The sequence below is a fragment of the Typopeltis vanoorti genome, chromosome 2 (assembly GCF_054136105.1).
Source record: "Typopeltis vanoorti isolate ZY-2024b chromosome 2, IOZ_Tvanoo_1.0, whole genome shotgun sequence".
Classification (NCBI taxonomy): domain Eukaryota; kingdom Metazoa; phylum Arthropoda; class Arachnida; order Uropygi; family Thelyphonidae; genus Typopeltis; species Typopeltis vanoorti.
Genome location: NC_143550.1, coordinates 17,318,903 through 17,331,497, shown reverse-complemented (window position 1 = coordinate 17,331,497; position 12,595 = coordinate 17,318,903). Strand labels below are relative to the sequence as shown.

The 12,595-nt window shown below is 33.1% G+C and overlaps 1 protein-coding gene across 2 annotated transcripts in view; it reads left to right on the top strand.

Annotated features, from left to right (window-relative positions):
• Positions 1-12,595, top strand: part of LOC150108851 (helicase ARIP4) — a 619,923-nt gene that overhangs the window by 112,362 nt on the left and 494,966 nt on the right. For both annotated transcript variants that reach the window (XM_090403746.1, XM_090403737.1), the window contains one exon: positions 2,688-2,953. In XM_090403746.1, coding sequence (XP_090259872.1) covers positions 2,688-2,953 — 266 coding nt within the window. The remainder of the gene's footprint in view (positions 1-2,687; positions 2,954-12,595) is intronic.

The window sequence follows — 12,595 nt, the reverse complement described above, 5'->3', positions numbered from 1 at the left end:
GGCACTTTAAATAAACGTATTTCTTTCATAGTTGGCACAACATGAAGCATACATATCTTCAGCAGATGGAATAAGACATATCACTGGTTATTTTATTTTGAAGGCAAGACTGAATGATTTATAGCCAAAACAGCATCTTTGAAAATGAAACATCCACAAATTTTATTTTCAAACCAAAACTTTACAATACTAAAAACAGAATAGTATTAGATTTAACATCAAATGCTCAAAAAAAAAAAAAAAAAAAAAAAAATTCATAACAGTCTTCTTTAAGCCAATTACAATATAGTTAAATTGGAACATTTCTGATATAGGTATAGAAATTCAAAAACAAATGTTAAAAAAAAGTGAAGAGTTGCAATTATCAATTGCCTTTAAACAATCTACATACAAAAAGCAGCCAAATCACAATCAATATTGGGGACAGTGATGTCCCCAATATTGATTGTGAAATTTGTAATTGATTTATGTGAGATAATCGATTAATTTAGTTTTAGATAATACAAGGTTCACTGTATTAAGATTGACATGCACTTTACTGCCTATAGTTTTAACATAAAGTAATTTTGTTAGTGATTGGTTGTTTGCTAATGATGCAAAATTGGGTGGAGCAATAGTTAATAAAAATGATCTAAAGATCTTGCAAAGTGATTTAAATAGACTCGTATTTTTGACAAAGGAGAATGGCTGTCAGTTTAATGTGGAAAACTGTAAACATGCATTTTGTGATGAAAAGATTATAAGCAGTGTACTGTGTTGATGGAACCGACTACAGGAAATTGATGCAGCTTGGGTTTTATGGATGTTGGTGGATAGGGAGTTGGATTCAGTTCAGAGGACACATTGCAAAATTGACTAAAATAGTGCATTAGATTACTTAGTTATTAAAGAACACACTGATAAGCAGAGATCAGGAAGTTATTATATCTCTTTATGAGGCCTCATCTGGAACTACTGTGCACTGATCACCTGGGCTTTTAGTGAATGAAGAAGTAAAAAGGATCTAGAAATGAGTGACCATGATGGCAACATTCTATAGAGTTAAATGTTTAGACCTTCCCTGTGAGTCTGTGGACTTCATTGAGATGATTGTTTATTAATGATGATAATAAAAAGTTTCTCTTCCACAATTTTTTTTAGCCTGTTTTTAAGTATGCTTGTGTAAATCTTACCTCAATGCTTGGTATGGAAATTGCTTTGTAATTCTCATCTTCACTTTTATTCTATTTATTTTTTAATAGCCGAGTGCCATTAAAGCTCTACTCTGCCTACCTGCCTCATCTACCCTAGTTTTCTATACATAAGAAAATTCGAAATGCATAAGAAAATTCTATTTTGTGATAAAAAAAAAATTACTCCACCATGCACAAGAATGTTTTCTAATATGGATTCCACTCACAAAAGATTGTAAACTATTAGTACATTAATTTATTTATGTCAGTGATGGACTGAGAGTTGGGTAAATCCACTTTTTCAAGCCACTTCTAGTCTTTGGTGATGAGGGTGGTTGCACACCAGATGCTGAAATTCATCTGCCACCTAAAGACATTTACAAACATCCTGTGGTTGAGACAGTATGCTGTTAAAAAAAATTGAGTCTGTGGAATTCATTGAGATGATTGTTTATTAATGATAATAATAAAAAGTTTCTCTTCCACAATTTTTTTTAGCATGTTTTTAAGTATGCTTGTGTAAATCTTATCTCAATGCTTGGTATGGAAATCTTAGTTATAACAGTATGCTGTTATAGATTTGTTGGATAGGAGTGCTATTTTCTGACATTGCCTTCTAAAAATACCTCTTAGAAATAGTATATTACAGTTGGTCTGCTTTTTGTTCACTCTGTTTTGCAAGCTTGATTATTTTTGGACTTCTGTTCTATTTTTTTAGCCATCTAACTGGTAGTAGCAAAACATTCCTTTTTTATGACATTGGATCATTTCAAATATTCAGATAATTTTAAATGGATATTATTCTCTCATATAATTTTTCTACTTTGTCTTAAATTGATAAAAAAATAAAAGGTAGCTGAGTAGTTTGCATATCTGCTCAGGCTGCTGCTTCAAATTCTCCCTTGTGCATGGATGTTTGTAATTGTCTTTATGTGGGAGACAAATTTCATCACCTGGTGCAAGACTCTCCTCTTATTGAAGGACTGAGATGGTTTGAAATATATAAATTTATATATATATTATATAAATATAAAATCCACTGTACCACAGAATTTCAAAAAAAAAAAAACTTTAAAAGAATTAGGTCCTACTGTCTATAATAATAATTTTTCACCAGATATAAAGTTTCTATATAGTTTATCTGAACCACTTAGTTTCTGTAACTCATCTGATATCAACAAAACTCTTTGGAAAGACTTGGGTTCAGATTACATCTAGGATGCAAAGAACCTTTGTTAGGACTTTTCAGTCAAAGATGAGTTAGCTGGTCTCATATACAAGTGGCATGGTTTTACCTCCCAGAAACTTGAGTTTTCCATTCCATAAAATAGACAAACAGCCACTTAAAAAAAAAAAAAATTATAGACATAATACATTGGCCTCATGGCCTTAGTAGCTTTGGCTGTAATTCCTAAATTTGATTGATTTCACTTAAAGAAAAAAAAAATTACACTGTTTGAAACAGATTTTCAATTAGTGATAAATGTCTATAATAATTAGTACAAATTTCTTCAGATGATATTATAGATATATCCAGTTCTGATGAGGATAATGAGAATGACAGTATGAAAAAAGATGAAGACATAGTAATGGTAGCAAGTGATGATGATACAGGAGATCACCAGGAGAACAGTGATCCAAATAATAGTGGTTCTCATACAAATGATTGTTTTAATCAACCAAATGAAAATGGTCATGTATTAGTTAATGTTGGACATCCTCCAGAAGATCCTGATATCTTTTTAGCACCGCAGATTGCTAGAGCAGTTAAGCCTCATCAGGTATGAAAATAAATATACTAGTTTTGTTTACTTTCATTTCTAAAAATTTGATAAACTCGTTTTTACATTGTCTATGCAACTCCTATATTTAATATACACTTTTGATATATTACAGATACGATATTTGTTTTAAACAGGTAACATTTCATTGATATTATACAATATAATCTTGACTTCTCAGCCTTCACATTTCCAGACTATCTGGAAATCTGAGTACATTTTGTCACTCTGTGCCAAAGTCCTGTATTTTAATGGGCTTACACAAATCTGGAATCCCTCAAATCTGAGAGTTTGTCCAGTCTGGATCCATACAACAGTGTGGATCCAGATGTGTTGAAGAATTGACACCTCGACTTCTAGAGTGATTCAAATAATCACTAATAGATTGTGCATGACTGCCTATAACAGCCAGAGGACTAGATTGTACAACTGCTTGTAAGTGCAAGAAAAAGACCATTATTCTAGGAATAATGGTGCTCAGATTTCAAAAAGACCATTATTCCAGGAATAATGGTGCTCAGATTTCAGGTGCTCAAATGTACTCAGATTTCAGGTGCTCAAATGTACTCAGATTTCCAGACTATCTGGAATTCTGAGTACATTTTGTCGCTGTGCCAAAGTCCTATACTTGAATGGGCTTACACAAATCTGGACTCCCTCAAATCTGAGAGTTTGTCTAGTCTGGATCCATACAACAGAGTGGATCCAGATGTGTTGAAAAATCAACACCTTGACTTCTAGAGTGATTCAAATAATCACTAATAGATTGTGCATGACTGCCTATAACAGCCAGAGGACTAGATTGTACAACTGCTTGTAAGTGCAAGAAAAAGACCATTATTCCAGGAATATGTACTCACTACATTTATTCAGCACAATACATAGTCATTATTGAAATTTTGGTGTTAGATTGAAGAAATTGGCTATTGTTTCAAAGCAAAAATGAAATGATTTGACTTTGGAAGACAAAATTTTATTGCTAAAGGACGTGCATAATGTATTGTCTGTTAAAGATGGTATTAAAAAATACAAGTATTAAATCAGCTGTCTTTAATGGTAAACAGTAACATAGCATGCTTTTTTTTACAAATGTAAAACAAAGAAATCTTTACCATCATAGCATAATATTTGCTATTTTAGTAGACCAAATAGTTTACTACATTATTGGAAAAAGTAAGCACAATGTGAGCTCACAGGTGAATTTAAGCAAGTCAACATCCAGTGAATGAAGTGTTGTAGATTAACTTTGGATTCATATTTCATACTCATGATATGAACCCCATGAATATTTATAATGTTGATGAAATTGGATTTTTTTTTAGCTTTAACCAATCATTCTTTTGTTGCCAAAGGTGAAGAAATGAGGTGAGTCTAGTAGGTGATATGCTAAATTATTTTATTGAGCCAAACTGGAGGAAAGTGAAACCATTCCTTATTTGGAAAATTATATAACTCTTATTGCTCTCAATTTTGAATAAAAAGTATTTGGCAGTTTCCTGGCAAACTAATTCCAAAGAATGTTCTAAAAAGTTTTAAATATGTCTTGTCAAGTATATTCAAGGTATATACTTGATAAGAAAATTATATTCTTATTTTAACCTCCCTACTGGCTAGTAAATCTGGATATGATTCAGCCCACCTGTTTAAAGAACCTGGATAAGAAGTGCAATTTGACTGTCATGTCCATTAGAAGGTGTGATAAACCCTCACGCTGAAGAGAATGGTTAATCGGATTATCTCCCGTTCGTAGCTGTCTCTCAGTTGCCTATAACAAGAAACGGACTTTCTGTTCCATGCTGGTGAACTGGATTTTAGTTATATATGATAGACTGAAAATAGAGAAATTATTTATATTTTTGTTTTCTCTTTTTATTGTACAATACAATTTTAATTTCTGGACAAAATAAAGGTCTTGCATAATTTCTTCACTTAAATATTGCCTTACCTTGGAGAACCAATTTAATTTTTTATTTTTTTGCGCTAATTTTTTTTTAATCGCTTACTAGACAAAAGATTTTTCTTTGTTCTCGAAGAAATTAATTCTCAATAATTATTTGAAATATTCTTTTAAAAAAAGAAAAGAAAACTGGCTGCCGACGTTCCTGATTATATTAATTTTATTTTTGTACAAAACCATCGAAATTGAATAATACTTAACAGATTTCCTTTAGGACACGCTTGAGCAATTTTGCTTTATAGAGAATAACATGAAATTCTTTAATCATATTACTAAATTTTTTCTTCATGTTGTATTGTAATCTGTACTTTCACTTTCCTGGTTTCCTTGTATAATTGGTCATTACAAAATGAAATTAACAGTTATGATTTAAATTTATATTTTCTGCATAATTCAGATATTTTATTCTCCAATTTTTAAAGTAAACGATACATTTGCTTATTTTTATCATTGAAAATATGTATATCAAATGTGAAATTTCATTTCCATATTTTTACAATAGAATTGAACTTTATTTCGCCTCTGATAGTTTAACCCCCCCCCCCCCCCCCCCGTTGCATTACTATCACACACCCGAAAACTGTTATGAAACATAGGTACAGTTTTTATTTAATTCGTTATTTTTATCTAGTAATTGTTCCACATAACTTGAATTTTTCGATACTGAAACTATGTGGTGATTATTATAAATTAGCAAATTATAAATCAGACAATATACATATTTCCTGATTATTATAAATCAGGAAATTATGTGATATATCCAATATAGGTGAAATTAACATTTAAAATCACTGTCATCCTTCAAATGCAATATCAGAATAAAGAAAGTGGAAAACCCGAAGTTTCGAAATACATTTTGAAAGCCCGCTCTCGAAATGTATTGGTCTATAGACTGGATTCTGAACACGCCAATGTTTAGTGATGTTATGACTGAAAAACATTTCAGTCTCATCATGAAGTATTTGCATTTTCAGAATAATGAGGAATACGATCAGGCAACACATCCTTGCCCAGTCCTCAACAAAATTTATGATTTTCTGATGAAAATCCGTCAAAAATGTAGATCACTCTACATTCCTGAGAGAGACTTGAGTATCGATGAAAGCCTTATGCCATTCAAAGGTGGACTGAAATGTAAGCAGTATATTCCCAAAAAGAAAGCGAAGTATGGATTAAAATTTTTTATGCTTTGCGAATCGGAAAGTGGATATCTTTGGGAAAGCAAACTGTAATCGATCACGATAAATATTCGGATCTCCCCTTGTCGATGTGTGCAGTAATGCAGTTACTAGAACCTTTACTGGGGAAAGGTTACTGCATTATAATGGATAATTACTATATATGTGTCCTGAACTCGCTGATTTGCTTTTACAGCATCTTACAGATAGTTATGGTACTGTAAATGCAAAAAGGTGAGATATGCCTCCAGATCTGGTTTCAGGAAAGCTATCGAAGGGGGAAATCCGAACTTATCAGTGAGGGAAAGTCTTTGCACTACGTTGGAAAGACAAAAAAGATGTTTTTCTGCTATCTTCCCTGCACAATCCATCAACGGAATCCATGGAGAAGCATGGTTTGAAGAAAGAAAAACCCATTGCTGTGTGTGCATACAACGACACTATGGGTGGAGTAAACAGGTGCGATCAGCAGCTATCATTCTACTCTGTAATGAGGAAACAGCATAAAAAATATTACAAGAAAGTGTTTGGACATGTTATTTGAATTTTGAAGTGTTTGGATTTTGTTATTTGGAACAGTTTCCTCCTGTACAAGAAAAAATGTTTGTCTACCATAACATATCTAGAATACAGAATAGAAATTGCGAAAGCATTGCTACATGCACCTTCTTCAGCAAGCAGAAAAACAGGAAATCCTGCCAGACATCTGAGGTTGAACGCTGCTAACTCCAACCATTATCCTGAAAATCTACCACCAACGGCTAATAAAAAAAAAAAACCTGCACGCAAATATAATGTATGTAATAAAAAAAATATCAGAAAGGAAACAAAAATCTGGTGCCCTGAGTGTAAAACTGCTTTGTGTGTTTACCCTTGCTTCAAGGTGTTCCACGCTGTTCAAGAATTTTAAATTCTGAACAGTATGAAATAAAATATGTTTGTTTTCAAGGCCATCAAAACAGTCCTTTTCAGGACTACAAATATTGATAGAGGGATATCCGAATGCACTGTTTCTTTTTCATCTTGAAGGCTAATTTTTAAGTTCTTTTTATGACAGAGAAACTGGAAAGAATATTCCAGGTAAAGTATTTCATCAAAACAATAAAAAATAATGAAATAAAATCTACCCTATATATATATAAAATGATAAGCCTTTTTATGTCATGTTTATCGAAACGTTTTGAAACTCAGGGCTACCCTGAGTGTCGAGTCTTCAAAATTTGAGTCATCAGAATTCAGGGGTGGAACCCCCATTTCGAGTTATCACAATTGAAGGAGAACTGGTCTACCATACCGGAACACGGGGGGTTTGGCATAGCCCCCCTAGTTAATAAATGAAATATATAAATAATAACGGGAACATTTTCACCTTGCCAACACTCAACATTGATGTGATATGGGTTCCAAATTTCTTGTTTCGGAGATATATATATATATATATTACAAAGTTTTGTAATAAAAATTTCTACTGCAATGAAGTTTGGCAGAATCAACAATATTATTACTACCTTATTTCTGTTTCTCGTGTGGGAGAAAAATGGTAAAATGTCACTCTTATAATTATATGAGATGTTATAATGGCAAAAATAGTAAGAAAAAAGTCATTTGCACTTTCTCTTCAAAACACAAAGAAAGAACATTGTAAATTCAGCCAGTGGAAAAGAAAATACTACATATACTACATACTCCTGTTATCTGATTTTTTTTCTTGTAGTACAAAGAAGAAATCACTGCATATAACATGAAGTCTGCAGGAGGGGAAAAAAAAAAATCTGGAAATTGGTTACATTATAACGAATAGAGAAATCATGTCAGAAAAATTATTCACGTAAGATTCTAATCTCAGCAGACAACATTTTCTTCTAGATTAGGTGTCTAAAGTAACTGAACCTTTGCTACTATTTTACACTAAAATGAATGGGTATGTTCCCCAAGTGATTTACGTTTGTAACAGCTGTCTTGCGAACGATTTATGAAATAAATTATCTGAAATATCCGCAGATTGATTAGGTCTATACCCCCCCCCCCAAAAAAAAAGAAGATTATGAAACGCATATGCACCTTTTCTTTGAAAATAATTCAAATCCTCTTTTCAAGATAATTGGATGATTTAATTTCTAATTTTTGATAATAAAAGTGAAACTGATCATTATAAATTAAGCAATTATTTTGGCATAAACAATGTATAAGCATGTAAACGAAATATCAGTATTTCTGTTAGGATATAGGTAATCAACAATCGAAAAGGAAACAAGACATTCTTGACATATTCTGCACTACAGCCTGAGGCACTTTAGTGTTCTTCCCTTTCTTCTCAATAGCACTGAGAGTAATAAGCCTTCAACTTTTCCTCCAGCTAAGAGGATATTACCAAGCATTTAGAAGACGTAGATTATTTCAGAAATAGCTTTCAGCAGCAGCAGAAGTAATATTTAGATTTTTTTAAAGAAAAACAAACACAAATAATACTACTGAACTTTCTTTTGTATGGTATGCATATAAACAATTTTGCATGGTGAAAATATAGCATATTATTTCTAAAATTTCACATAATTTCAGCAGACAGTAGAACAGCTGGTTTTAGATTGCAAATAAATAGAACAGAATTAGAAGCTTCACAATACAATCTGATTGCCGTATATCTTTTGTCAAAATGGTAAAATGAAGTAATTGATTTTGAATGCTGTCTAGAAAAGCTTTCAAACCTGTGAGTTCTAGGAGAGGATAAGGAGGGGGAGGAAGCATTAGAAAATCTTCAAAATGAAAAAGAATTTTGAATCATTCCGTTTATGATATTTTTCACATTATATTTTCAACATATCTATGAGGATGTGCACTAGATATTATCGTAATATGCATAATACAAATAAATAAATAAATAAATAAATGACGAAGGCGAAGAATCACTGCTAAAATATCATTGGATATAAATTTTTGATACCAAAAAGACACACAATCGGAAACCGAGTAATGCAATGTAGCATTTTAACATTTTTTTTAAATTTTGTCTTTATGAATAACAAAAAATCGTTTCTAAAACTGAAATGTGATAATCCATATAATGCTATTTGGCTAGAAACGAAAGAAGCAAAAGGACATATTTATTTCAATAAATATTGTTTAAAAATATAAATATTTGACATAATATTTTCAAAGCAAACATTTGAAAATTCTGAAATTTGAAAAAAAAAAATTCAATTATTATACGTAAAGTGAAAGAACAATCGGTGCAACTCTTCCGGTGCACTGATTTGTAGAATTACCAAGTATTTATAAGACGTAGATTATTTCAGAAATAGCTTCCAGCAGCAGAAGAAGTAATATTTAGATTTTTTTTAAAAGAAAAACAAACACAAATAATACTACTGAACTTTCTTTTGTGTGGTATGCATATAAACAATTTTGCATGGTGAAAATATAGCATATTATTTCTAAAATTTCACATAATTTCAGCGGACAGTAGAACAGCTGGTTTTAGATTGCAAATAAATAGAACAGAATTAGTAGCTTCACAATACAATCTGATTGCCGTATATCTTTTGTCAAAATGGTAAAATCAAGTAATTGATTTTGAATGCTGTCTAGAAAAGCTTTCAAACCTGTATAGAAATTTAGAAGTTATGCAATTCAGTTCCAGGAGAGAATAAGAAGCGGGGGGGAAGCATTAGAAAATCTTCAAAATGAGCAAAAATGTTGAATCATTCCGTATATGATATTTTTCACTTTATATTTTCAACATATCTACGAGGTTATGCACTAGATATTATCGTAATATGCATAATACAAATAAATAAATAAATGGCAAAGGTGAAGAATCACTGCTAAAATATCATTGGATATAAATTTTTGATACCAAAAAGACACAATCGGAAACCGGGTAATGCAATTTAGCATTTTAACATTTTTTTTTTATTTTGTCTCTTTGAATAACAAAAAAATCGTTTCTAAATCTGAAATGTGATGATCCATATAATGCTATTTCACTAGAAACGAAAGAAAAAGGACATATTTATTTCAATAAATATTATTTAAAAATATAAATATTTGACATAATATTTTCAAAGCAAACATTTGAAAATTCTAAAATTCGAAAAAAAATTATTCAATTATTATACGTAAAGTGAAAGAACAATCAGTGCAACTCTTCCAGTGCACTGATTTGTAGAATAAAATACACCAAATTTACTATCACTAAATAGATTCATTGCAGCTGATCAGTGGTCATTTCAGGATTGATTTTTTTCGCATATGTGAAATTCGTTTCAATTTTTGGGAAGAGACACAATAAATCATTTTAGAGACAAGAAAGGTCAAATAATTTAGGAGAGTAAATGAAATTCTAAGCAACACAATAGACGTAAAGACAGGGGGACACAAAGGTCACTCAGCAACAGTTAATCCACTAATGGCTATAGAATAGCCGTAACGAGATTAACGGCGGAGGAAGGTAATGGCATGATAAAAGGTAGAATGCCGACGAAGTTTTGATCCATGAAAAAAGCTAGGGAGTGTTGAATATTTCATCCACACCAGCCTGTTGGGAGGTTAATCTTTTATCCAAGTGTAAGCAAAAACAGTTAGTACATAAAGTATCTTCATAATTAGGCTACTTGTATATAGTCTGTTGACTTCAATTGACATCATTTGCCTCAGTATCCCATAATGCAAAAACATTGTATGAAAAGCTATCGCCAAGACCAGTTTTGGCCTTTATTGAGGTGAAAAAGTATAGGGGTGCAAGAGAGCCTAATAGTATTAGGAGAAAGAAAAGAGAGATAGATAGTATGAGAGAGAAAGTAAAAAGGCTTCAGCTCTTTTATATCATCATATAGCCAAAGGTTATTAGTTTTCCTTTTTTCACTAGTCTCATGCAGATGAACAACCAAAAGACCAATTGAAACTAAAGCATAAAAATGACTGATACCCAGGTTAGCCTTATCTGAGTTAACTGCCTTGAGTTGGTGTTGAAAGTTTATTTTTCACTTGGTTAGAGTATAATAAATTTGGTTTAATCCTTTATCCAAGTGTGAGCAAACAAAGTTTGCACCTGAAAGTATCTTCAGGACTGGGTTAAGGTGGTACAACACCAGGGCACCTTAACCCAGTCCTGAAGATACTTTCAGGTGCAAACTTTGTTTGCTCACACTTGGATAAAGGATTAAACTAAATTTATTAATATGCCTTGAGTTGGCCTTCCCTGCCTGGGATTCTCTCCAGTCATCCCTGCAATTGACCATAAGACAACACTGAACTAAGAGGATGAAACCATTTAAAAAAACCTCTTATAGTAAAAATAGACAGAATTTTATCTTCCGCTGGTGAATATTGCATAATATGGGTGATATGCACTACCTAGCCAAAAATTTCCTATCTCCTAGAATGCTTCTTTCTAAATACAGAAATTGTCTGATTGAACAATAAAATTTCCACAGTACAATATTATAAAGCATTTGTATGTCATATTGCTGGTTTTTAAATCCTTGTTTCTTCCTAACCTTCCATAAATGGTATTTTAATTCATACATACATCTTCAATGCCCACTCTTCCTAATTGGGTTGTGGGGGCAAAAGCTGCAAGAGGAACTTCCAATGGTCACGATCCTCTGCCACCAAGCTCAGGTGTTCTGGTGGGATTCCCAAACGTGTCCACCCAAGGTTTTGGATATAATCTATCCAGCGAGTCCTTGGCCTTCCACGTGGCCCCCCCACCCTCTGGCTTGGCAAAGAGGGCCTGCTGAGGGAGCCTCTCTTGAGGCATTCTGACCAGATGCCCGTACCAGTGTAACTGTGATCTCTCAACACGGAGAAGCAGTGGTTGAGTATTGGGGGTTTCCCGAATTGCAGAGCTTCTGACTCTGTCGAGTTTTGTCAGCCCCGCAATCCCTGGAAGGAACCTCATTTCAGCCGCTTGGATTCGTGTCCGCATTCTTTCGGTCATTACCCAACTCTCATGACCATAGGTGAGGGTGGGGACATAGACTGTATTGAAGACAGCCAGCTTTGCATTCTGGCTTAACTCCCGCTTCAATACTACCGAACGGCCAAGCTCCCGCAATATTGAGCTTGCTAAGCCAATTCGAGTATCTAGCTCTACGTCCCATTTTCCATCATTTGTGAATATGGACCCAAGGTATTTAAACTTCTCCACCTGTCTCATTGGGACTCCACTTACATTTAGAGTGCACTGGGATGATTGTCTTGAGACCACAAACGTTTCAGTTTTGGCCACACTGATCTTCATTCCGGCGTCTGCACAAACAGCTACAAACCTATCCAGGGTCCGCTGGAGGTCATCTGTGGAAGAGCTAAGCAGAACTAGGTCATCTGCAAAAAGCAGACATCCATGCTACATTTTCCAATTCTGACACACTCAATGCCTCGGCTGTGCCTATCAATCCAGTCCATAAATATTATGAAAAGGAGGGGTGACAGAACACATCCTTGGCGGAGGCCAACAGAGACTGTGAAAGGTTCAGACTTTGTGCTGTTTACCATGACACAAAACTC